The sequence below is a fragment of the Tupaia chinensis genome, unplaced genomic scaffold (assembly GCF_000334495.1).
Source record: "Tupaia chinensis unplaced genomic scaffold, TupChi_1.0 Scaffold144472_1, whole genome shotgun sequence".
Lineage (NCBI taxonomy): Eukaryota > Metazoa > Chordata > Mammalia > Scandentia > Tupaiidae > Tupaia > Tupaia belangeri.
In genome coordinates this window covers 136800-159532 of record NW_006204331.1, presented here as the reverse complement: position 1 = coordinate 159532, position 22733 = coordinate 136800, and the positions used below count along the sequence as shown (strand labels likewise).

The 22733-nt window shown below is 65.0% G+C and overlaps 1 protein-coding gene across 2 annotated transcripts in view; it reads right to left on the bottom strand.

Annotated features, from left to right (window-relative positions):
- Positions 1–6698: 6698 nt before the first annotated feature.
- Positions 6699–22733, bottom strand: part of NTSR1 (neurotensin receptor 1) — a 39674-nt gene continuing 23639 nt past the window's right edge. The window contains exons 2-4 of one of the 2 annotated variants that reach the window (XM_006167032.1): positions 10959–11069; positions 8385–8475; positions 6699–7363 (exon numbers count right to left, since the gene is read on the bottom strand). In XM_006167032.1, coding sequence (XP_006167094.1) covers positions 6957–7363; positions 8385–8475; positions 10959–11069 — 609 coding nt within the window. In that variant the 3' untranslated portion in view covers positions 6699–6956. Of the gene's footprint in view, positions 7364–8384; positions 8476–10867; positions 11070–22733 lie in introns of both variants that reach the window. The other variant, XM_006167033.2, reaches the window with a different exon arrangement.

Below are 22733 nucleotides of genomic sequence, written 5' to 3'. Positions count from 1 at the left end.
GTGCCAGAGTGCTGGGTAGCTTGCTCACCCATCTGCCAGCGCGAGCTCGCTCTGATCAGCAGGCAGCCCTTCGGATGTGTTCTTCCTTGTTTGAATTTCTCATGGAAGAATGAATTGCTTTGATAATGAGAGAGTGTTTATGTGCACAGAGACCAATGGGAGGGCATGGAGGGTGGTGTCCGGGAAAGCAGACGCAGACCCACCCCATCCCCGCAGCCTGGGTGCCCTGGGCCTGCTCCTGGGCTTGGGGTGGGTGTCGGGGGCCAGGTGTGCAGCGAGGGCAGCCTCGAGGGGAAGCTCTGGGTGCTCAGCGGGGGCTGGCTGGCTGCATGCTCCTGCCTGGACGTGGGTCGCCTGCAGCTCCCTCGTGTCTCTGGCGTGTAGAGACGGGCACTTTAGCGCTTCACAGCACCTGCGTGCTACAGGAGGCCCGCTGCCTGACACCCACAGATGAACACACAGGGCACCAGCGTCTCTTCCCAGCTGCCCCTGTGTGAGCCTGAGCCCTATCGCATGCCCAGGAAGCTCCTGAGCAGAGATTTGAACCAGGCTTCTCTGGTCCGTGGCTGGACCAGCCCACCCACCTGGGCCTCAAAGGACTCCTGATGCGGGGGATGTGGGCACGCTGACACCAGGGTAGGGCTCGCTGCTTCCCAGGGCACCGCACTGGGTCGGAGCTGAGCTCCCTCACCTGAGCAGGCAGGTGGCATTCACCCCTGCCGTCTCTGTCCCACAGCGGCTCCGTCAGCTGGGAGACGCGGAGTCCCCTGGTGTGAGCGCAGGGCTCGGGCTGAGGCAGCGCTGTGCAGGGGCACAGTGGCTACCCCACAGGTGCAGGGGAAAGCGCAGGTGATTGGTTTGGTAGAGAGAGCGTGTTGGAGTATTTAGCTGAGTGCTCCCCATAGGAGCTGCGGCTTCAGGGCTGGCCCTGGCCTCGGGGGTGCGCTGGGGGAGCCGTGCAGGTCATTTGACATGGGCCACAGAGTCACAAGTACACTAGCCAGACCCAGCAGCCCCAGGTCCACGCAGGGATCCCTCCCCAGTGGCCTGCAGAGCACCGTGAACTGTGCGCTCCTGTGTTTGCCGGGGAAGTGAGGAAAGGCTGGCCTACCCGCCATCCTGACTGCACTGTGGCGTCCCTCCGGACATCTCTGCAATCCTGGAAAGAAAGAGGCAGCCTGGTGGAGACTGGCCATGCCTCGCGGTGCAGACCGGGCCCCCACGGGAGCTGGCGCAGGGACCGTGTTGCAAACTTGTGGCCGCCGCGGAGATGGGAGCTCCCACAGGCATCTCCCAGGGTGATGGCGGGACACTCCAGATGAGACACCAGAGCAGTGACTGGAGCGAGCTGGGCGTGAGCGTGGCTGCCGGCCGGTGGGGGGCTGCCCTGGGGAAGGGAAGGGTGGGCTGTGCTCCTAGGCCCCCGGCCCTTTTGAATTCCCAGCTGGGATTCGCACTTTGATCAGCAGCGGGGCCCTGTGGCCGACTGCAGATGCTCCCTGGGAGGGCCGCGTCTTGGGCCAACCTGACACCAGGCTGGCAAGCCAATCCATCACCCGGTGACCCTGGAAAGGCGTGCACAGGGTAGGTCACACACCTCGCCTGCTGAGAGTCAGGTTGCCCGCTGGACCGCGGGGGGCCGGGTGAGGGCTGCTCTAGGAGAAGCGCGATTCCACACTTCCTCCTGGCTTGGGTGTGGAAGGTGGTGGCTCCCGCCCCATCATGGCCCGCCCTGGGCTCTCGGCCAGCACGGCAGCCTGGACCTCCAGCGGTGGGGAGAAGCTGAGGCCTCGGGGCGAGTGCTCCCCCAGGGTGGGCAGCACCAAATCCCTAAGGCCCCTGGGAAGACAGGGTGCTGCCCACCCTGAGGACCAGCGCCCCTCAGGCTTGAGGGATAAGCGAGGGAAGAGGGCTTGTAGGCTGACACTCTGGGCCCCGGGCACCCACGCCGGGGCACCCAGACCTCCTGCTGCAGCTCAAATGCCCCCGTCCCAATCTGTGGAACTGCTGCCATGCGGGGTGCGGGCCACGAGGCCCCCACACGTTTGGCTCCAAGTGGTGGAGAGCTTGGCCGTGCCCTCCGCTGGGAGATGCGCAGGTGCCACAGATCTGACAAGTGGGTCTGGCGCCTGCCCTGTGCAGTTTGGGGCTGGAAGGGCATCCTGATTTCCACCCCAGGCCAATTTACTGGTCACTCATGGGGGCACGACTTCACCCTGGGGGATACGATCAGACGCAGGCCCTGCCGTCCTTCCTGCGCAAGGACGGAGAAGTGGCCTTCCACTCACTCCATAGACTTCCCGGACACCCCGAAGTGCCGCCAGGCCCTGCGTGGCCCAGGGCTTTGTTGGGATGCCCACCCTGGCTGAGCTAGGCTGAGGTCCAGGGGGATGCATATCTCCCACTGGACACTCGCCCGAGCCCAGTGGGCACACCAGCGAGGCGAGTGGCGGGGAGAGGGTGGTTGGGCGGGGTGGGCCTCCTGCGAGGAAGGAAGTCAGGCTCCCAGAAACCTCCTTGCACCCAAGGGGAGGATGACAGTCAGAGGGCGAAGCGGGAGTTCCTGCAAGAAAGCCCTCCGGAGAGGCTGACTGTGCCTGGGAGGCAGACGAGGAGGCCGAGGCCCCAGCGAGGCTCCACAGAAGCTGGGCCGGGAATGAGCCTGGTCACGTGAGCTGCACGTTCTCGGGGTGGCTGCCAGGCCCACTACCCACCCCCAGCCCGCTGTCAGCCCCCACTCCCCCACAGGGTCCAGGCTGCGAGAGACCGTGCCCTCCGGTGGCTCCTTTGGGGTTCTCTGAACTGGCAGGCGTCCACACTGAGGACACGGCGCTGCCCTGCCGTCCCGTTGTCCCAAAGCCCCTTCTCAGGTGGCTCTGTCTGTCCTGGTCCTCGGGCCCCACTCATCTGGCTGCCCTCGGGCTCCCTGCCTTCCCCTCGCCTGTCTCTCCACTTGGCGCCATTCCTGTAAGTTCAGCCTGGACATGGTTCCCATGGTGTTCTGGTGAAACCCGGGACTCAGATCATAATTGCGGGGAGTGGCGGGAGCTGAGGGGAGCGGAGGGGAGTCGGCCGTCTCCTTCGTGTTGCACATGTGTGGAATTCTGGCCCAGCCTCCGGTTGCTTAGCGACCTCGGCGGAGCGGGGCCCTCCCGTAGCTGAGGCCCCTTCTGCCCACCTGCTGGCACCAGAGCAAGCTCAGAGGGCCCTCGGGTGGGAGCAGGGCCCTGGCTTGGTGGGAAGGTGGCAGCAGGCTGACATTGAGGTGTGGCCAAGGGTCCCCGAACCTCGCTGTCTGTGCCTGGCCTAACGCCCGCGTTCGTTTCATTTCCTCCATGTGCTTTTCGGTGTCAGCGTGTCCCAGAGTGGGGGATGAGCTAGTCACGCCTCACTCCTCCAGTGAGCAGGCGTCGGGAGGCATCCCGGCAGCGTCCAGGGGTGCCCGAGTCTCGCATTCTCCTCTCTGTGACCATCAGGAAGTGTGACAGGTCCATGCGAGGACGCCAGGCCCGGAGAGCACCCGGCGGGGAGTGTGAATAGGGTGATAGGGTGGTTCTCATGTTTGGCGCATGCCCGGCACCCCTGGAGAAACCGGTGGAAGGTGGACCCTGGGGCCGGACAGCCCCTCTGCTGCCCGGGACTCGGGGGAGGCCACCTTCGTGTCCTCATCTTTGCCCCCTTGGCTTGGCTGGGGGCTTGGGCGCTGCTGCGGTGCGATGGAGCCAGAGGCAGTGGAGTAGGGGTGAGGTGGGGACATACCCAGCTCGGACGGCATTGCCATGAGGGTGCCCTGCCAGGCGAGCTGGGCGTACATGACTGCCGGAGCCCCTGGGCATTTCTGCAGTGGACCTGGCTCAGCCTGAGGCGGGTTCTTCCCTGGCCCACCCTGCCACCTTGCAGGGGGAGCCAAGAGGGCTGGGAAGGCCCAGGGGCCTGGGGCGACTGACCTGTGGCCCCCAGGCTGGGTCCCTGCAGCAGATAAGTGTGGGGTGGGGGGCGGAGAGCATGGGAGAAGCCAGGCGGTGGTGGTCGGCGTGCTCAGCACCAGCACGCGCCAGGAGGCACTGGGCAGGCAGCCGGTCTGGACGGTGAAGGAGCTGGGTGTGTGTGGGGCCTATCGGTCCATGTCACATCTGCCCCTGTCCAGGAGGTGAGCCAGGGAGGCCTGGGGCTGATCCCTGCTCAGGGCTGGCCCCAGTCCCTGGGGAGAGCTGAGTCCACCTTCTCTGTCCTGTCCAGGAAGTGCAGAGCCAGGTACCCATCAGGGCTGTTTGACTACGGCTGGGTGTGCCACCCCTTGGACCACCCTGCCGGTGGTGGCCTGAGGTGTGCCAGGGCACAATCTGCCATGTGGCCTCGGTGCTGCCTCCTGGACAACGCGTGGTGCCCTGTGCCCAGCATGTGGTGGCACACGGCCCCATGCAGGTGGACGGGTGGGCACAGCCCCTCACCAGCCTCCTCCCAAGCCCAGACCCCCCCACGAAGGCGTCTGAGTCTCAGTGAGCCGTTCTGCTGGGCTGAGGGGCTCCCTGGAGAGGGCCAGGGCCTCGAAGGTGGGCAGGTGCAACGCCAGGTGCTGGTCGGGCCGCTGGGTCCCCACTGTCCTGTGGGTGAAGCAGGAGGGTCTGCACTGACTGAGCGAGGGTGAAGCAGAGGGAAGAAACAGCTGGGCTCGGGGCGGAGAAGGTGCTGGGTGCTCAGCCAGGGACTCCCAGGCAACTGGTCTGTGGCTTTAGCACCTCCACGGCTCTTGGAACCAGGCCGGCAAGAGAACTGCTGGCTTTGTCCCCACCGGAGACACACTAGCAAGGCCGGAGCCGCCATGGGCAGAGAGCTGAGTGCTGGCCTGCCTGGGGAGGCCCTGGCCTGGGTGTCTGTGAGTCTGCATTTTCCAGCTGGTCCGGAAGTCTGCAGTACGGCTCTGTAAGTCCTGGGGTGGGCCTTGTCCACTGCTGAGGCCTCGCTGGTCGCGGGACCCCTGGGTAGCCTACAGGGCAACGGAGGCCAGAGCTGACCAGTCATGGGGCATGTGCCCCGCATGGAGCCCTCCTGCCCCCAGCTCGTGGTAGGGAGCCCAGGCTCAGGGAGGGCCCTGGGTAGCCCCGGCTCTCCTCCTCTGCTGCCTCTTGAAGAACCAGGGGGCCGGGGCCGGACTTGGGTAGGGCTGTGTGTCTGTGAGCCCCAGTGGGGAGCTGCGGCCTGGTGGGGGAGTGAAGGCAGGGGTGGCAGGTGCAGCCTCGGTAAGGAGACCATGCCTGGGACCACGTGTCCTTTACTAGGGCATGTCCTTGTGGTCACAGCATGATGAAGGGGCAGGCGTGTCACTGGGAGGCCTTCTGAGTCACAGGCTGAAGCCTCGCCACCACTGGGGCAGGTGTGGGGCCCCCAGACATGCTGAGGGCAGGATGGGTCTCCAGCGGGGCCTCACGGTGGGCCAAGAGCTGATGGTATCGCTTGGACATCACAGGGTGGGTCTGGGTGCGTGGTCCTGTCCGTACCCACATCGGTGCCCAGATGGGGATGCAGAACCCACACAGCAGAGCTCAGGGCATAGGCCTGCCTATCCCTGCCTACGAGGGCCTGCGCATTGGCTCTGTCCCCACCGCAGGGGCCGTCCCTCTGCCCCTAGAAGTGGGTCCCCAGGACAGCCAAGCACGCAGAATGACTATGGGGAAACTGGGGCTCAGAGGCCCTGGTAAGGGCATTAGCTGCTGTGTGAACAGTGTTGGGTCCACGCTCGGAGCCTGGTGTCAGCTTCTCAGTGTACCGGCTGAGCAGGGCCTGCACTGACCTCTGGTGCTCCGGCGGTGGGCTCAGCTCCCCTGCCTGGGGCTAAGCTTCCGGACCTGTGGGTTGGGAAGCCCCTCTGGGCTGGCCAGGACGGTCCAGGTTGACAGCCTGAGGCCAGGCTTGTGGCCGGTTCATTTGGCAAACAGCTCAGCATGTGGACCAGGCCCTTGGCCTGACTGTGGTCAACGGGCATGTGGCCAAGAGGTTTTGTGGGGCTCCAGTTCCACACCGGCTCACAGCAGAGCGACCAGATCCACACCACTGCAGACGTTGTAGCACTGACTCCCCATTCTGCAGACAGGCACCCTGAGTCCAGAGGGGGCAATGTGGCAGGCCATGGGCTAGGGCCAGGTCCCCAAGCCTGTGTCAGCGTGCCCACATGGGTCATCGGCCCCCAGCCTACTTCCCTCCTGGGCACAGGGCCCTCAAAAGGCCAGTCCCCGGCCCTTCCTGCACTGGAGATGCGGCCGGTCCCCGAGGTTCAGGCAGCCCTCCCAGCCAGGAGCCTGTGCTGGTCCCGTCCTTCTGGAGACCGGCCCCCGGAAAGCACGGAGGCGCCTGCTGCTGACAGATGAGTCTGGGCCTCAGCAGGGCTGCCGGCCAGGAGGCACGACTCCCTCCTGCCCTGCTGCCTGGCCAGACCTGGCACCGCCACCATCTCCAGCCTCCCCTGCTCAGGGCACCCACACGGGACCGCCCGGACCTGGCTGCCGAACCTCGGCGGGAGCACATGGGAGTTCGCCCCGCCGAGCCCAGGCCACGGGGTGACCTGGAACGCCCTCCTGTAGAAGACTGTGGGGCGCAGGCCTGAGCCCCTCCCGCAGGCAGCCCTGTGGAGCTTCTCACGCCTGGCCTAGGGGGTGCCTCTGGGCCATTGCAGGCCCACCGTGTTCCTTTAGAGTATTTGGGTGCGTGGATCCCCTCTGTGGCCCAAGGTCTGCCAGGAGTGTGGGGGCTTCCTCGGAGCTGCAGGGTGGGGCTGGGGGGGGCGGCACCCAACCAAGCGTGCAGAGGATGACCTGCTGCCCAGGCCCAGCGGCGAGCCATTTCACCCCCTCCGAACATCCATTAGCCGGGAATGAAGCTGCCGACCCCTCCCTGCACTGATTTCTCCTGCTCCAAGGCCCGTTGGGATCTGCGAGGTGGACAGTTTCTTGTTCTGGTTTTCACAGAGGAGGGACAGGATGTGGGGCGTGGGCAGGTGGGGAGGGGCTGGGGAGAGAGGGGCGCTCTGGGCGGCAGAGGCTCCCCAGAGCCAGGGCCCAGGCCGGCCTCTGCTGGGCGGGGCTGCCCTGAGCACGAGGCCGTCCCGCCCGCCGGGCCCTAGTACAGCGTCTCCCGGGTGGCATTGCTGGAGAAGGTGTGGTTGCTGGACAGGCTGGTGGGCTTCCTGGAGAAGGCCGGCCTCCTCCCCCGGCGCCGCCACCCGGGGCAGAGGCAGGCCAGCGTGGACAGGAAGCCCTGGCGGAAGTTGGCGGAGACCAGGTTGTACAGGACGGGGTTGGCGGCGGAGCTGACGTAGAAGAGCACGTTGGTGAGCATGTAGAAGTAGTGGTAGAAGTCGTAGAGGAAGCTGTGGAGAGAGGCGCTCAGACGCCGCCGCCCGGCCGCCCCCCAGGGGGCCTCCCAAGCTGCTGGGTCCCTCACACCGCCGGGCCGCGTGGCCCAGGCCAGCTGGGGCACGTCCCCGCAGTCGCCCCACAGGGCCTGGTCTGGCCCCTCGGCCCATGTTCCGAGCTCTGCCCCACACTGGTCTCTGCCAGCTGCTGTCTCCCACTGCACATGCGAGCCTGCTTGGGGCTCAGTCCTGGGGTGCAGCACCCCAGTGTCTGGGGCCGCAGGCTTGTGCTTGGGGCTCAGTCCTGGGGTGCAGCCCCCCAGTGTCTGGGGCCGCAGGCTTGGCAGCCCGCCAGCCTGACCGAACAGCCAGGCCAGAACCCCCCAGGTTTCCCGGCACGGGTGTGCCCCCACCCGGGCCTCGCCCTCGCTGCGGTGCAGTTTCAGGTCTCTGTGCGGCTGCACTTTGCTCCTGGCAACTCCCTGGCTGGTGCCGGGCACCCCCACCACCTGCGCTCCCGGGTGCTCCCGAGACCCCACCGAGAACAGCAGCTGGCAGCTGCCACCCGTGAGCGCCGTGGGCAGGCTGGCCTCTGGCCCTGGGGCTCTGTCGGGGGCCTCCCGCTTCCCGGTAAGGGCCGAGCCGTCTGCCCGCAGTGGGGCATGTCGGCGCTGCGCCCCTGGGGAGCTCAGCGTTCTGGCAAGCGTGGCAGTGAGTACCCGTGTCCTCCAGCCTCCCCACTGCTCTGGGAGCCTCGTCCCTTTGCCGGCTTGGCTGTGTGTCCTTGGCAGGGACACACCATAGCCCCGTGTGACTCCACGCCGAGTCGTGTCTAAGCTGGGGTACCTCGGGGCCCCGATGACTGCCGGCACGTAGGGATGCACATGCTGACCCACCCTGTGGGCTCAGACCTGGCGTGGGCCTGCCTTGGGCACCAGCTCTCTTGGCCCTAACTTCCTGGGGCATCTCTGCCCTGGACCAGCCCCACCCCTACTTGCGGGGAGCAGCCACCAGGGCCCAGCCTCCTGGTACTCACGGGGTCCACTGCTCCTCCGAGACGTAGCAGAACATGAGACGGCGCACGTGGTAGGGCAGCCAGCACACCACGAAAGCCAGGACCACAGCGCCTGCGCAGAGGGACACGGACACGGGGTCAGGGACGGACACGGGGTCAGGGACGGACACGGGGTCAGGGAGACACGAGGAGGCACAGGTGCTTACGGACTGGGAGACTAGATGTCATAAAATGTCAGTGCCACCCGAAGCAACCTACAGGGTCCACGCAGTCATTATAAACCCAGCACGTTTTCTGCGGAAATGAGGCAGTCCACCGAGAGCCCACGGAGCACCTCGCATGCTCTCGAGCAGGGAGGGCAGTCTTGCAAACGCAGAATAAGGTTGGGGTGTCACTTTCTGAGTTCAAAGCTCACTGTGGCGGCAGTGGCTGCTCTGGAGCGAGGGTTTGCGCACAGCCTCACCCACCGGGATGCACCTGGCTGGGGCTCTGCCCCGCACACAACCACGCCTGCACTTCCCGGGCCAGGGTGCCTGCCCACCAGAGTGGTACAGGGAGCCTGGCCCCCACAGCTGCGGGGCAGGCCGGGGCCGTCGAAGGCCATTTGCAAGGGAAGGGACGTGCCTGGGGACCCGGCACCTGCCAGAGCCCCACAGAGGCGTCTCTGGGCCAGGGAGCCGTTGAGCAAGCTGCCCCTCGGCTTTGCCCTGTGGTGCTGCCCGCCTGTGGTCCTCGCCACCTCGCTCCTCCACACACAGCTCCCGGCCTGGTGGCCCTGGCCCTTACCCACCATGGCCGCCGCGGAGGACAGGACAGGGTGTCCCTATGGGGAGGGGCGGGTGGCACCATGGGAACAGGCCAATGGCAGTTTTGGTCACCCCAGAGGAGAGGTGACTGAGGCAAGTGAGTAGCAGGGTGGTGGGGGGCCCCTGTCAGCTCTGGCTGTCATGGCTGGTGGGCCCCGCGGGGAGGGGACAGACAGCCCAGGGGCCTCGTGTGGCAGGGGAAGGGGCAGGAAGGGGCCCTTTGGGGGGCTTTGCCCTGTCTCTGCCCTCTGTCGCCTCACCCTTTGTCTGGCTCTTTGGGCTCACCCACACTGCTGGGGACAAGAGGGCGGGCTCCTTGGGACGCTGCACAGGCCTCTTCCAGAAAGACCCAGGGTGAGCTGGGCTTCTGGGAGCCGACGCTGGGGCTTGTCTGTGCTCATGTGGTCTCGTGGGGCAGACACCAGGGACCCCAGCCAGGGGCTGGTCCTGGGGTCATCTGGCATGGTGTCCTCGGCTCAGCCAGCTGGACACTGTGGCTCACAGCTGGAGCCAGCAGAGACGACCTCCCTGCCCTGTGCTGCTCGTGGTGCCGATGGCGGGTGACTGCTGAGAGCCACAGGGCCGGCCGTGTGAACGTCCTCACCCAGAGCAAGGGCCGCCTCCGTCTCCCTGGGAGATCTTTTGCCAGGGAGCAGCCGGCAGAGGACAGTGGCCGCTTGCTTGGAGCGGTGGGCTCGGGCCGCCAGGCAGCTGAGCCAGAAGGGTGAGCAGCGGCCCCCATGGGGAGACTCTGGCACTCGGTCCCTGGATAGCAGGTGCTGCCCCAGCACCGGGACACAGGCATGCCTCTAGCTGGGGCCACAGTGGGGCCTCAGCATGGCTCCCCTTGGGCTAGGGATGCCCTCTGTCCCAGCCACGGCCCCTTAGACCAGCTTTCAAGGTCCCCAGGACCGCACTGGGGGAGCCCAAGCAGTGCTCTGGGGGCAGGCTGGCCCTGGGGAGGGTGGAGTCAGAGAAGGAGCCCCCTTACAGGAGCTGCCTCGGGCTGTGGTCGAGCCCTGCCTCTGTGGCTGCTGCGATGCCCATGAGCACCGTGAGGGCACTGTGCAGGGCTGCACCTCGCCAGGGCTCCAAGGGGAGTGGGAAAGGTTGGGTCACAAAGCCCGGCCATGCCCTGGACATGCCCTGAAATGGGCCGGGACTGGACAGAGCCCAATGAAAACTTAAGGCATGGGTCTCAGCATGAAAAGGGACTGGTCTCTCCTGAGTCTTCCCCACCCGCCTAGAGTAGAGCCTCCCCAGGCCCATGGGGACCACAGGACCCGTCTGCCCCTCTGCCAGGCACCCCCGCCCACCTTCTGCCTGCAACTCTGTTGCCAAGATCGCACCTTGTGCAGGGGAGCTCCTCAGGCCCTCCCCGGCAGCCAACGCTGCCACAGGGCTCTGTTCTCTCCTCTGGGCTCCCGTGGTCTGGGTGCGATGGCTGCCCACGTCAGCCCTGCCCTGTCTTGGCCCCTGCCACCTGTGTGCCTGGCGCCCTGCCTGAGCGAGTGCTTGGGTGCCCGCGAGTGAACAAGTGGGCGCTGCGACTGGGGCAGAGCACTCGCCCTGGGGGCCGCACTCCTGGGCCTCGGCGGGCCTGGCTCCACCGTGGGTCTCTGAGCCCTGCCGGTTGGGTGCTGTGGGGCCCACCACCCAGCCCACCACCCAGCCCTGGAGGGCCCGGAGGTTACATACGCAGGACCCGGACGCCGTGCCGCAGGGCCTGGACCCTGCCGGGCTCGATGGCCATGCTGAATGTGCCGGGCCGGTCCCCCACCGTGCACACCTGGCCCTGCTCAGCCGCGTGGCGGACCATGACAGTCAGCTTGTTAGCGATGATGGTGTTCAGGACTGAGATGACCACCATGGGGAAGACGAAGGACACGAAGGTGTTGACCTGTGGGGAAAGGGCCGTCAGCCCGGCGGGGTTGCACACCGCCACTGCAGCCCCGGGTGCCTGCCCTGGGGCCGGGGCTGGGCCGGGGAGGTGTCCCCTCAGACAAGTGCAGGAGACCCTGCCTGTCCAGGCTGTCCACAGACCCACTGTCCTCAAGCTCAGCCATCAGCTGGCCACACCCCAGCCCTGAAGACCCTCTGCCACCTGGGCCAGTCCTCCAGAAGGGCCTGCCTGCACCCCTGAGGAGCGTGAGCCAGCTGTGCGGCAGCGGAGGCAGGGCTCTAAGGCTGAGACTATAGCCCTGGTGCTAGGCCATTTCATGTGAGGCCGCCTCTCGCCTGAACGCAGACTGTCCACAGAGACCGAGGGAGACCCTCCCTCCAGCCCACCCCAGCCACTTCCCAGAGCACCGAGAAGCCCGGGCCCCACCGGCACCTGGACTTCAGCCCCACCCCTCGCCGTCACACTGCCGGGCTAGGCTGTCACATCCACTCTGCATCCGAGGTGACCGAGTGTCTCAGAGGACAGAGGCCCGACCCAAAGCGCCTGGCTTAGAAGCAGCCGGACATGACCCGCCCTGAGCCCAGGTCCTTTGGTGACACCGGGGAGAGGCCCTCCCAACCCTGCCTCTCCAGAGAGCATGCCCAGGCCTTGTCAGGACAGGCCCGCAGGGGTGAGCGTGGTCCAGCAACTGGGAGCGGAAGCCATGGTGCCCAGCAGCAGTGGCCGGCTCCCCTGTCCGGGCCGTCTGGGCTGGGACCGCACCGGGTTCCTCCCTTGTGGGGCCACTCTGCTTGTCCTGAGTCACGGTAGGTTCAGGGCTGCAGCTGACCCCGCCCTGCAGCCCGAGCCCCACGTCCTGGGACCTGTGGTTCCCACCAATGGGGTGCTCCTAACGGCCTCTCCCTTGCCGTTACTCATCGTAAGAACGCAGCCTGTGAGGGTGGCCTAAGTTCCCGGGGAGATGGAGTTCGAGTCTGTTTTGGTGCAGAAGGTTCTCCAGGTCCTTGGACGGTGTGTTCACAAGGCGATTCCAGGGACTGTGAAGACTACGTGGCACCTAACGAGTGGCCTGTGTGCAAGTCATTAGGGAGCAGCCGTGCTTGTGGTCGGCCACGGCTGTTCGCAGGTAGGTTTTGGGGAGTCGAAGGTTGTGCTTGAGGACCGGCAGGTGGCGTGGTGGTTGGGATCGGGGCTCACACATGGCCGACCGTGGTTCAAGTTCTGGCCTGGCAGCTTGCTTCCTCAATTTCCCGTCACTCTCTCTAATCAAATTAAGAAATAAATAAGTGAAATTTTTAAAAAGGTCATACCTGAGTTTTGTCTGCAGCTCTCCTTAGGAGAACTGGGTTTCGAGATACTGACCAGGCTGGCTCTGCATCCCTGTGGCTGCCGATTGCAAGGAATCATGGGCGTTTACCCTGGGGCCCCCGGGCTGGGCTCCAGGCTGCCCCCTCCCGACAGGGTGTCCCCTGGGTTTGTCTGGGCCTGGCTGCGTGTCCCACGATGAGGACCCAATGGGTCCTTTACAGCACGGCGGTTGCAAGCCCAGCCTGCAGCGTCCTGTGATGCGCTGTGGCATGGAGACCCCGCAGACACCAGAGTGAGGGGCTAGGGCTCGGCGTTGGTCCCTGGGCCTCTTCTGGGCACCAGCCTGGGTGCCCCTGAGGGCCCCATCTAGCCCACAGCCCAGACCCCTCAGGAGGCCTTCAGGGAGGCGGTGGCCGAGCCCCCCGCACATTCCACTTGAGCAAAGTTGTGGACGGATGAGACACACCGCGGCGGGGACTGTGCCGAGCCCTCAGGAGCCCGCGCGGCCCAGGCTGGTGCAGGCAGATCCCAAGTGCCAGATATTCTGCACCACAGGTTGCTGAGCAGAGGCAGTGAAACAGCCCAGGGTGCGGGCCCAGGGGCAGGGCTGGCAGCTGTGGGGTTTGGCCCCAGCCCCGCTGTCTCCCCCTAGCTGGAGAGAGTCAGGTCCTTGGTCCTGAGGTTCCTGGGGGGGGGTGAGAGGGGCCCCTGCCCTGCAGGCCCACTCTGGCCAGAGGCTGCTGTGTGTGGGATGAGAGGTTCAGGGCCAGGCCGCCCTGCAGAGGGGGGCTGCCTTTCCTCAGCCCCCATATCTCCATTCTAGTGTCAGAGACAGAGCTGGGTTTGGGGGTGCAGGGTGACCCTGGCTCAGGGGCTTATCTTCTCTTCTCAGGCTCAGGTGCAGCTGGGGTTTCCACCTGGGGCCCTTCCCTGTCCGCTCCCCACGCCCTGCAGCAAAGGGGAGTGTGCCCCCAGGCGGTGAGCAAGGCCCAGGGTCAGGAGACTGGTGAGGGAAGACGGCTCCCCACGCGCTCTCGTCCAGCTGGGCTGAGCGTGAGCAGACCGCACCTCCAAGTCAGGCGGAGAACACCTGGAAGGACGTCTGGGCACGTCAGTCACTGGGGTGTGCGAAGTGGCTTTCACGGTGGTCTGCTGACCCAGCCAGGAGGGGCCTGTGATCCAGACTGTCTGAGAAGGTACTGGAGGGCCTGGAGGGCACCCACCTCCTCCACCCGGAGGCCATTAGGCACATTCCAAAAGGCTTGGGTGGGTCTTCATTGGACAAACACAGGCCACGCCTTCACCCCTGGGCCAGTCTCCAGCTTTGCTGAGCAGGGACCTGCACGGGGCTTCTGGAGCCACTTCACACCTTGTGGGGAGGACCTGCCTGAGAATGAGGCTTGCCTGGAAGGACCGAGTGTGCAGACTGTCGCAGGAGCCCCTCGCTCATAAAGGAAATACACTTCAGTGTTGTCATCAGCCCCGCGTGTTTCCTTGGTGGGGACTCCCTGGCTACGGGCCTAGTCCCTGTCCCTGTAGGTCATCCAGGTCACGTCTCCGTGGGCTGCATTGCAGGAGCTTGCCAGCCCTCTGGGCCCACCCGGCGACTTCACTGCCTGGAAAAGGTGCAGGGCAGTTGCCCTGGGGCCCGGACTCCGGGGATGGGGCAAGGGACGGGGCGTCTGCGGTGACCATGGCTTTGTGGTCTGTAAGTGTGACAGTGCTGCAGGCTGTTGTCGGGGCTGGGGTGAGGAGGCCTCAGCTAACAGCTGGCAAGTGTGCTGGCCTGGAGCCCCGAGGACCTGAGCTCTCCTGGTGGCAGAGGGACCGGCAAACTCTCAGGCCGTAGGAGGGGACGAGAAGGCACAGGAGACAGCTGGCGGGCTGGCAGTGGTACAGGCCAGCACATGGCTCTCCAGGCACTGTCCCAACCTGGCCAGGTGGCCCAGAGGGCTCCGGGTTCTGCAGGCTCAGTGGCATTTGGGTCTCTTGCTGGCCTGGCGTGACCTTGCAGCTGGCTGAGTCACTCGCTGGTGTCCCTCAAGCCCACCCCGGCTGGGTTGCTGTGGAGGCGGTGAGTGAGCCAAGCCCAGGGCTAGAAAGGCGGCCCTCAGCCTGGGTGGGGTGGCTCTGAGCGGGTTGCTTAGCACAGTTTGGGATGGCCTGGTGAGTCACCAGGCTGCCCTGTCTGTGGTTCCGAGTGGCGGGGGAGGGATGAGGCTAAGGGCAGGAGCTGGTGGGGACAGTGAGGCCACGTCCAGCTGAGACAAGGGCCCTGGTGTCTGAGCAGGGCCGCACAGCCCGGGCACTCTGGGTCTGCCTTTCTCCATCTCTTTGTGGCTTGTCTCTCGCTCTGTGTGTCTCTCTGTCTCCCTCTGTGTATCCCGGACTCTGTTTCTGTGGCCTGTCTCTTCCTCCATATATCTCTGTCTCTGTGTCCCTCTGGGTCTCTGCGGTCTACTTCTGTGTCTACACCTGCAGGTGGTGGGAGTCGGTGGACTGCCTTGCCCTGGAGCCAGCCAAGCTACTCTGGGCCTCAGGGACTGGGTCCATGAGATGAGGCGGGGACCCACCCCACACTGACAGGAGGGGGACAGAGCCTGAGGACGGGTGGGGATGCAGCCTGGCTGGGTGGGGATGCAGGCCGCAGACTGCTGACCTTGGTGGCCGGTGCTTCATCTGGGCCAGGGAGTCCGCCCCTCCCCATGGGCCGTCAAGCCCCATGGCCTAGTTATCCCTTGTGTCTAGACAGATGCCCCTGGTGTGCGAGGGCCAGCAACCGGCAGTGTCCAAGGGTGTGAGGTCCTGCTCAGGGGCCCAGGGACCCACTGAGGGGCAGGGGGGGTCGCAGGGCAGGTGCCTCCGTTTGACCCTCTCAGGGTGGTGACACAGCCCAGAATCCCCAGGGGTGATGCCATCCGGGGACTCTGGCCACTGTGGTCCTCAGAGATGCCGTGGGGGGCTCGGTGTGGGAGCAGGAGGGAGCTGGGGGAGCTGACCCTGCAGGCCGCTGGGGCCTGGGGTCCTTCTGCGAGTGGGTCTCTGAGGAGGAGGGTGTGTGGCTCCAGGGGCTTGGCGGGGCCTGTTCCTGGGTGCTGGGGGCCTGTCCAGCAGCCCCCGTTCCATGCTCTGTCGGGGAGACAGTCTGGCTTCCACCATGGGACATGCCAGACCCAGAGGCAGAAACCGCCTCCACCCTCCTTCCCAGATGAGTACATGGGCCTCCCTGCACGCCCCGGCCACTCCGAGCGGAGGACAGGTGAGCCGGCCGAGCGCCTACTGAATGCAGACGCATATCAGACGAGGGCACAGGGCCTCACCCTTGTCCTCAGGGCACATGCCCACCCTGCTTCCCAGAGGCCTCTGTCTGGGTAATGGCCGCGTCCAAGAACATCTGGTGCGAAGGCCAAGCTCCCTGCTGACCTCTTGGACTGGATGCTCCTGCGGGCTCTGCCCGTTTTGTCGCCCTTCCTTTGGGCCGGCTCCTGCACCCTGGGCCCTGCGCCTCGCTGCTGCTTCGGGGTTTCTGAGGGGCTGACCGGAGTGATGGCTCAGATTCAGACAGGGCCGGAGCCCCAGGAGCCCAGGCTCAGCACCATGGACAGCACCAGCTGCCACCAGCGGTGGAGAGGGACTGTGACAGGCGTGTGGCCGTCGTCCCCTCTGGCTGGGCAGGTGATGAGCCTGCGGCTTCTTGGTGAGGCCAGGTGCTGCCCTGCCCTCCTGCTTATAGCCAGCGCCCCCGAGCACAGGAGTCTTCCCTGCTGACCGCTGGAGCCTGGAGGCTGCTGTCTGGGGTGGACTGGGCAGCTTGGAGGCACTGACCTCATCTGTCAGTGGCTGTGCTCTGGGCTGCCAGCTGCTGGAGACACACACTCAGCCCAGAGGGCCGTAATCAGATTAGGAGTGTGCCGTGTGACAGCCCTGCCCTAGCCAGCACAGCAGGCCCTGGCCCGGGGCCCTCAGCACCATCGTGGGGGTGGCCAGCTGCCTCGCGGTCACTGCAGCACCTCCAGAATGAAGCCCCGCCTCTTGTGCCAGCCAGCTTCACGGCTGTGGCGGAGACCCTTCTGCTGTGCCCGGGTACCTGCCAGCTGGAAAGCCTGACTGCTCGGATGGCACGTCATCTGCCCAGTGGCAGCAAGGGGCTCCACGTGTGGACAGGCGGGCGTGGCTGCGGTGCAGAGCGGCCAGCGTGTGGATGGGTCCTAGGCCCAGCCCTGCCTCCATGCCCCCAGAGTCGGGACGGGAAGGACCCAGGTGGCTGCTGACGCTTTTTCGTTTCTGATGAGGAGTCTCACCCACTCAGTGCCCCCGAGCCCCAGTCCACAGCCCGGCTCGCCCTCAGCCTAGCGCCGACTCTTCTCCCCAGAAAGTCTGGTGTGCGCCGTGCCTGTCAGTAACCCTCCTGCCACGCCAGCTCGTGCCCACTTACACAGGGTTGTTCAGCTTCTCGTCTGCATCCCAGGTGCAGGGCATTGGTTTTGCGCTGCGGGGTAAGTGTGGCCAGCTCACTCCACACCGTGTGTTGGAGCCTGGGCTGTGCTCTCGACAAGAACAATCCGTTCTGAAAAGTTCTCTACTCCACGCCCGGGCACTTCAGCAGGTGCTGGCTGTGGGTTTCCAGGTTTGTGCCAAACCCTTTTTCCAAGGAAGTGAGGCCTGGAAGGGTGGAGGACAGGCTGCCCTGGGGGGCCGTGGTCCTGAGCAAGCCCCAAGCACACCTCAGGGCACCTTAGGGGGAGGCGAGTACCCTGGCTGCTAGGGCCAGCTGCCAGCACCCTGCGCGAAGCCGCTGCCTGGGCTCACCCTGGGTGGCCTTGCCTCCTGTCCACAGCCCCCTGCCCCTGCCATGGTCCCCGCCTTCCCAGCGTTGCCGGCAGTTGAATCTCCAGCCCACAGTTTTCCATGTGTTTTCCCGCATGTAATCGTGGAGGCAGCAGCAAACATCCTGTCCTTCCCAAGCCATCGCCAACCCCTGGCAAAGGCGGCCGCTGTGCCTCCCGCCATCTGCTCCACACGGCAGCTCGGCAACTTGGCGCCCACAGTGGGATTAGTGCTCTGGCCCTGGGAGGGGAACCTGATTATGGTAGACATGGAGCCGGTGTCCCCACCCACCGTAGAGGCTTCGGAGTGGCCAGTAGGAGGGGGGAGGCCACCGTCCATGTCCCCCCAGAGCCCCGGTGAGGGCACGGACCCACACTCAGCTGGCATTTGGCTCTGGTCCCTTCCCGAGGTGACTAGGCCTTGGGCTCGGAAGGGCCTTGGGGTCGGCATAAACCTGGGTCTGCACCTCTCTACGCTTCCGCCCGGCCTCCCAGGGCTGTGGGTCGGGACTGTAGGCATCGCTCGTCCTGGCTTGCGGAGAGAGCAGGTGCCCCTCGCCACGCCATCCCACGCTGCTGCTGACCCATTCTGGTCCCTGGCGCAGGGTCAAAGCTGAGGTCCGGGCGGGCAGGACGCAGCACCTGGTCAAAGCTGAGAGGAGCCGTGGAGGGCCGAGCTCAGTGGTGGGGGGTGTGTCTGAGAGTTCCCAACGCACTTAGGCCAGAGAGTCCCTGGGCTGAAGGCCACCCTCGCTGTCCCCACAAACCTGGCAGGCATGGCCCCACAGTTTAGGCCCCACTGCCAGCCTCCTTCACAACCTGCAGGACTTTCCTCAGGCCAGGGTGTGGACGTGTCTTTTCTGCTTCACGGACAGCTCTGCACTCGGGGACATAGCCACTCATGAGGCGTGCGGGTGATGGTGCACGTGGACGTGGCTGGCTTGCGTCCCCTCTGCTCTGGTGCTGTAGGCCCGGGTGTCAGGCTTTCTGAGCAATGCCCAGCTCTGTGCTGCACCAGGCCTGCTCCCTGCTCTCGGACCCTCGGCAAACTGCTGCCAGGCAGCCTGGGAGGGGCAGCGCATGCCCGCAGCAGCCCTCCAGCTTTGCGCAGCCGCACCCTGCCTGACATGGCCCACACGAGATGTTGGCATGTCCGCCGCGAGCACCCCAGGGGCCGGTGGGCCCTCGGCCGCCAGGGCTGCTGAGAGACCCTCCCAGTGTCCAGTCCATAGCTGCTCAGCCTGCCAGCCCACCTCACCCTCTCCTGCAGGGCTGGGGCAGCTGAGGCAGCAGAGCATGGGGTCGTGGCACGTGGCTCTCCGTGGCCCAGGCTAGGAGACGAAACATTGCTCACACCTGTCCAAGATGGGCCAGATGGAGCGTTCCTGGTGGTGGACAGGGGCAGGTTCCTCAGCTGGGAGCCTGGAGACCACGGGCTCCTGTGTGGCCTCTCTGCAGTGCCCACAGCTGGCCCCATGGGCCACTTAGTGGAGCACTTGCACACGTCACTGTGTGGCCCGTGTCTGAACACGGAGACCTCAGGCTTCTCAGAGCCTGTAAGTCGTGGAAAGATGACCTGGGGTTGGGGCTGCCCAGGCAGCCTCCGCCCTGGGCTGGGAGCTAAGCCTGCACGGCCTCCTACCTCTCCTGCTGTGCCGGGGAGTGTGGGCACAGTCGCCCATCCCCAGCCCCAGCAGACTGCAGGCTCTTGGCCCGGCCCCGGGGTGGGCTGTGCCTCCCCTCCGTGGGCACCACGTCTTGGTTTTTACTGAGACGAAATGAACAGACGTGGACAGTGATTACCAGGCTTGGGGGTCGTCCTTGCCCTGAACGGGAGGGTCGAATTCAAGCCCAGATTTGGGTCTCAGGCCGGACTCCTCTGAGGCAGAGGCCCTTGGACCCAGGGCGCCAGCTAACGCACCAGCAAGAACTGATGGACAGGCGAGGCCCCGGGGCTCGGTGGGCAAGGCCATCCCCCCCCCCGCCCATGGGGACAAGGGTCTTTGTCCCTTATGTTCTTCACATTCTCCACGGCCTTGGGAGTCAGGCTGGGGGAGGGACTCACGTCTTCCCGCCCACACAGGGATGGGGTGCGGTGGGGCTGGGCTGGGAGCACCCCCACGTGGAGGAGGGTGGAGACACACTACTCCCGGGGAAGCTGTTCCTTGTCCCCATTCACAGAAAGGATTTCATCTCCCCCTAGTAAGGTGTTTGCCACAGACAAAACTGGTTCACTTCTCAGACTTGGTGTCGGGCTGCAGGGCTGTAGGGTCGTGTGCAGCAGCAGAGGCGATCCAGCTCGGAGCCACCAGCCCCCCGAGGGAACAAATGAGGCATGGACCACCTGCCAGGGCCCTGCTCCTCCCAGCACGGCCCTGCTCACGACCACGTAGCCTCCGCAGTCTGCAGCACTGTGGATGGGTCAGCCAGGCTGCAGGCAGGGACAGCCTGTGGACAGGTCCCACAGTGCCTGCCTCTGCTCCCTCCCAGGACCTAGAGAGCCAGGTGGCTGCCTGAGAACTGGCAGAAGGGCTGGCATGGCTCCCTGCCCCTGGGTGGGAATGTAATACCATTTAGGAGAGAGTACCCAATTCCCAGGGCTGGCTGGGGGCAGGGGTGTGTGTCTGTCCCCAGAGCTGGTGAATGGGCCCCAGGACAAAGTGGGGGCTGGGCAGGTTCTGGCAAAGTCCCTGAGGCTCAGGGGAGAGTCCCCACCCAGGAGCATCTGCGCACCAGACGGCATCTTTCCCAGACAGGTGTGTGAGCGTGCGCGTGTGTATGTGCGTGTGTGTGTGTGCGCGTGAGCGCATGTGTGTAACAGCACAGCCCAACAGCAGTGGCACGCAGGCCACACTCGGTTTGAAATGTTCCCAAGGCGACACTGAAAAAGTGGGAGGGAACAGGTGACCCTTCCAACACTTTGACACACGGTGAGACGCCGCCGTCCTTCCTGTAGCCCGACCTCGGACCCAGGGCGCCAGCTAATGCTCCCAGACGTGGATGCCACACGCACGCCCACAGGCGGGGTGTGGCCAGTGACCACCGACCCGGACAGGGCAGCTCTGCGGCTGTCTTCTCATTTCAGTTTATCTATCCATGAGAGACGGCACCGGCGGGTCCTGGCTGCCAGCGCCTCCCGCCCGCCTGGCCTCAGAAATAGGCCCCCACGGCCGGCGCTGAGGGCTGCAAGGCACATGAGCGTCAGAAGCAGGAACTGTCTGCCGTTGCCACCCCACGGCAACCCCGGCTTCGTGCCTCTGAGCCAGCAGCTTCCTGGGCCTCAGGCTCCTCGTCCATAAACTGGGGATGCCCAAAGAGCCCCCACCCTCCGGGCCGGGCCAGCCTCGCTGACCACTAAGCCGCTCGCAGGCTGTCACGGTAACAGCTCCTCACGCCCCACTCCACTCAGAACGCCCCCCAAGAGCGAGTGGGGAGACCGGAGGGCGGTGTGTCCCCTCCCCCTTCTCCCCTCTCTCTCTCTCTGACTCTGTCTCCCTCGCTGCCCGGCCAGGTGAGACCTGAGCTAGCCGGCTGCCGTGGGCCTTTCTGAAGCTGCTCTTTCTCAGTTGGAGCTGGCATGGCGCCGGGTCCCCACGTGGCACCGCCCGGTGGCTCCCGGCCCAGGGGAAACGCTCATTAGCCCACACAGAGGCGCAGGCGGTGTCAGCCGGTCCTCTGGGGAGTGACAGCTGCTCTCCCTAATTAGCGTTTGCTCATTTTCATCCTCCCCAGAGCTGACTTAAAGGAGCCACTGTGGAGCACCGGGTGGGCCATGCAGGGGACGTGGTGACGGGGTGTTGCTCTCTCCGCTGGGCTGGCATCGAGATGCAGTGGCCCTGACAGATCGTCTCCTGGCAGATGTCCACGCAGCCTCCAGTGTGTAAATAGCGTGGAGCTTGCAAGTCCCAGGCTGCCATGCGTCTGGGCTGCTCTGTCACCCTCTACTCCCTCAGCAGGTCTTGTGGCTCTCAGGCCTCTGGTGCCCGGGCGCCATGGCCCTCGCAGGGATGTGACCGGCCCCACTCACTCCTCTGCTGCCAGCTGAAAGCTGCCGGCTGCCAAGGCCCCCTCCACTCAGACGGCAGTCAGTGGGAGCTCTGCCCTGGGCTCACCCCCGCCAGACCTGGTGCAGATGGAGGCTGTCAGACCCTGAGGACAGCCGGACCAGGAAGGGGAAGGCGGTGGGCAGTCAGAGGGACCGGCCGCTCCTGGTCCTGGTTCAAAGCACCAACTGGTACCCAGCAAAACGCCCTGCCCTCCGCCTCCATGCTGGGTTTCACCGTCTCGCCAAGCTCTTCTGCGAGCCCCGGGCCGCTCCGCTCGAGGGCCTGCTCCAGGCACAAAGGCCAGAGCAGCAAGGCCAGCTGCCCCGCCCTGGAACTGCTGTCTACCCCATCTCTGGGTGCGGGGCAGGCCAGCCCCTCTCCCTAGCCGCAGAGTGGCCCTCAGGCACTGTGCTTGTCGCCGACCTGGTGGCTGGGAAAAGCCCAGGGACACTGAGGCTCCCTGTCCCCGATGAGGGAGTTCGCAGGCCTGAGCCTAGGGGAAAGTGCATGCCAGGCTTGTCCATGGAAGAGGACTCAGAGGTGCAGGCAGGTGTGGGCCTGGATGTGAACCCCCACCACCTCCCTGGACTGGCTGTCAGGGATAGCGTGTGAGTGAGTGTGAGCCACACCGAGGCTGCCTCTCGGCCCCTCCACTCTCCTGCTGGACTCGAGCCATTCAGCACTGACCCTAAGCAGGAGCTTTTGCTCAAGTTTAGTTCTTGCCTGGGAAACGGACAGACCCTCCACCCTAGACAGCAGGGCAGGCAGGCTCATGACCTCTGATCTTTGATTCTTTTTCCAATTTTTAGAGAGATATTTGCTATAGGGCATGTGTGCTTACTGGAGAGACAGAGAGACAGAGAGCGAGAGATCACCCCCGGGGATGGCCACGCCCAATCCCTTCTCTTCTCCTCTTGGGGTCTTAGGCAGGCATGCACACACGCCTAGCCTCAGTTTTAAGCCTCCAGGTTTGGGACTTGAACTGCCGTTGACTAGGTGGGATTCCAGAGACGTAACCATTACACCATCTGCAGGTCCTGTGATCTCTGACCTTTAACCTGAGCTCCTGCCAGGTAACCTGCTCCCCTGGTCTTTTTTTAATTTTAATTTTATTTTTTTGGAGTGTTTTTTGCTATAGGGCGCGTGTGCTTGCCAGAAAGACAGAGAGACAGAAAGCAAGAAATCAGCTCCTGGGGGGATGGCTACGCCATAGTCCCTTCTCCTCCACTCTCCTCTTGGGATCTTGGGCACGCCTGCACATGTGCCTGGCGTGAGTTTAAGCCACCGGATCTGGGACTCCAACCACGGTCGACTATGTGGGAGTTCAGCGATGTAGACATTATATCATCTGCTAGTCCCTCCGCTGGTCTTAACACAGGAAGGACAGAACTCTCTAACCCAACCATTCCTGACTCCTCCTGGGTTTGTCCCTGCTGCTTGGTTCCTTAAAAAGGAGCCACTGGGGAGGACGGGGAAGGGGC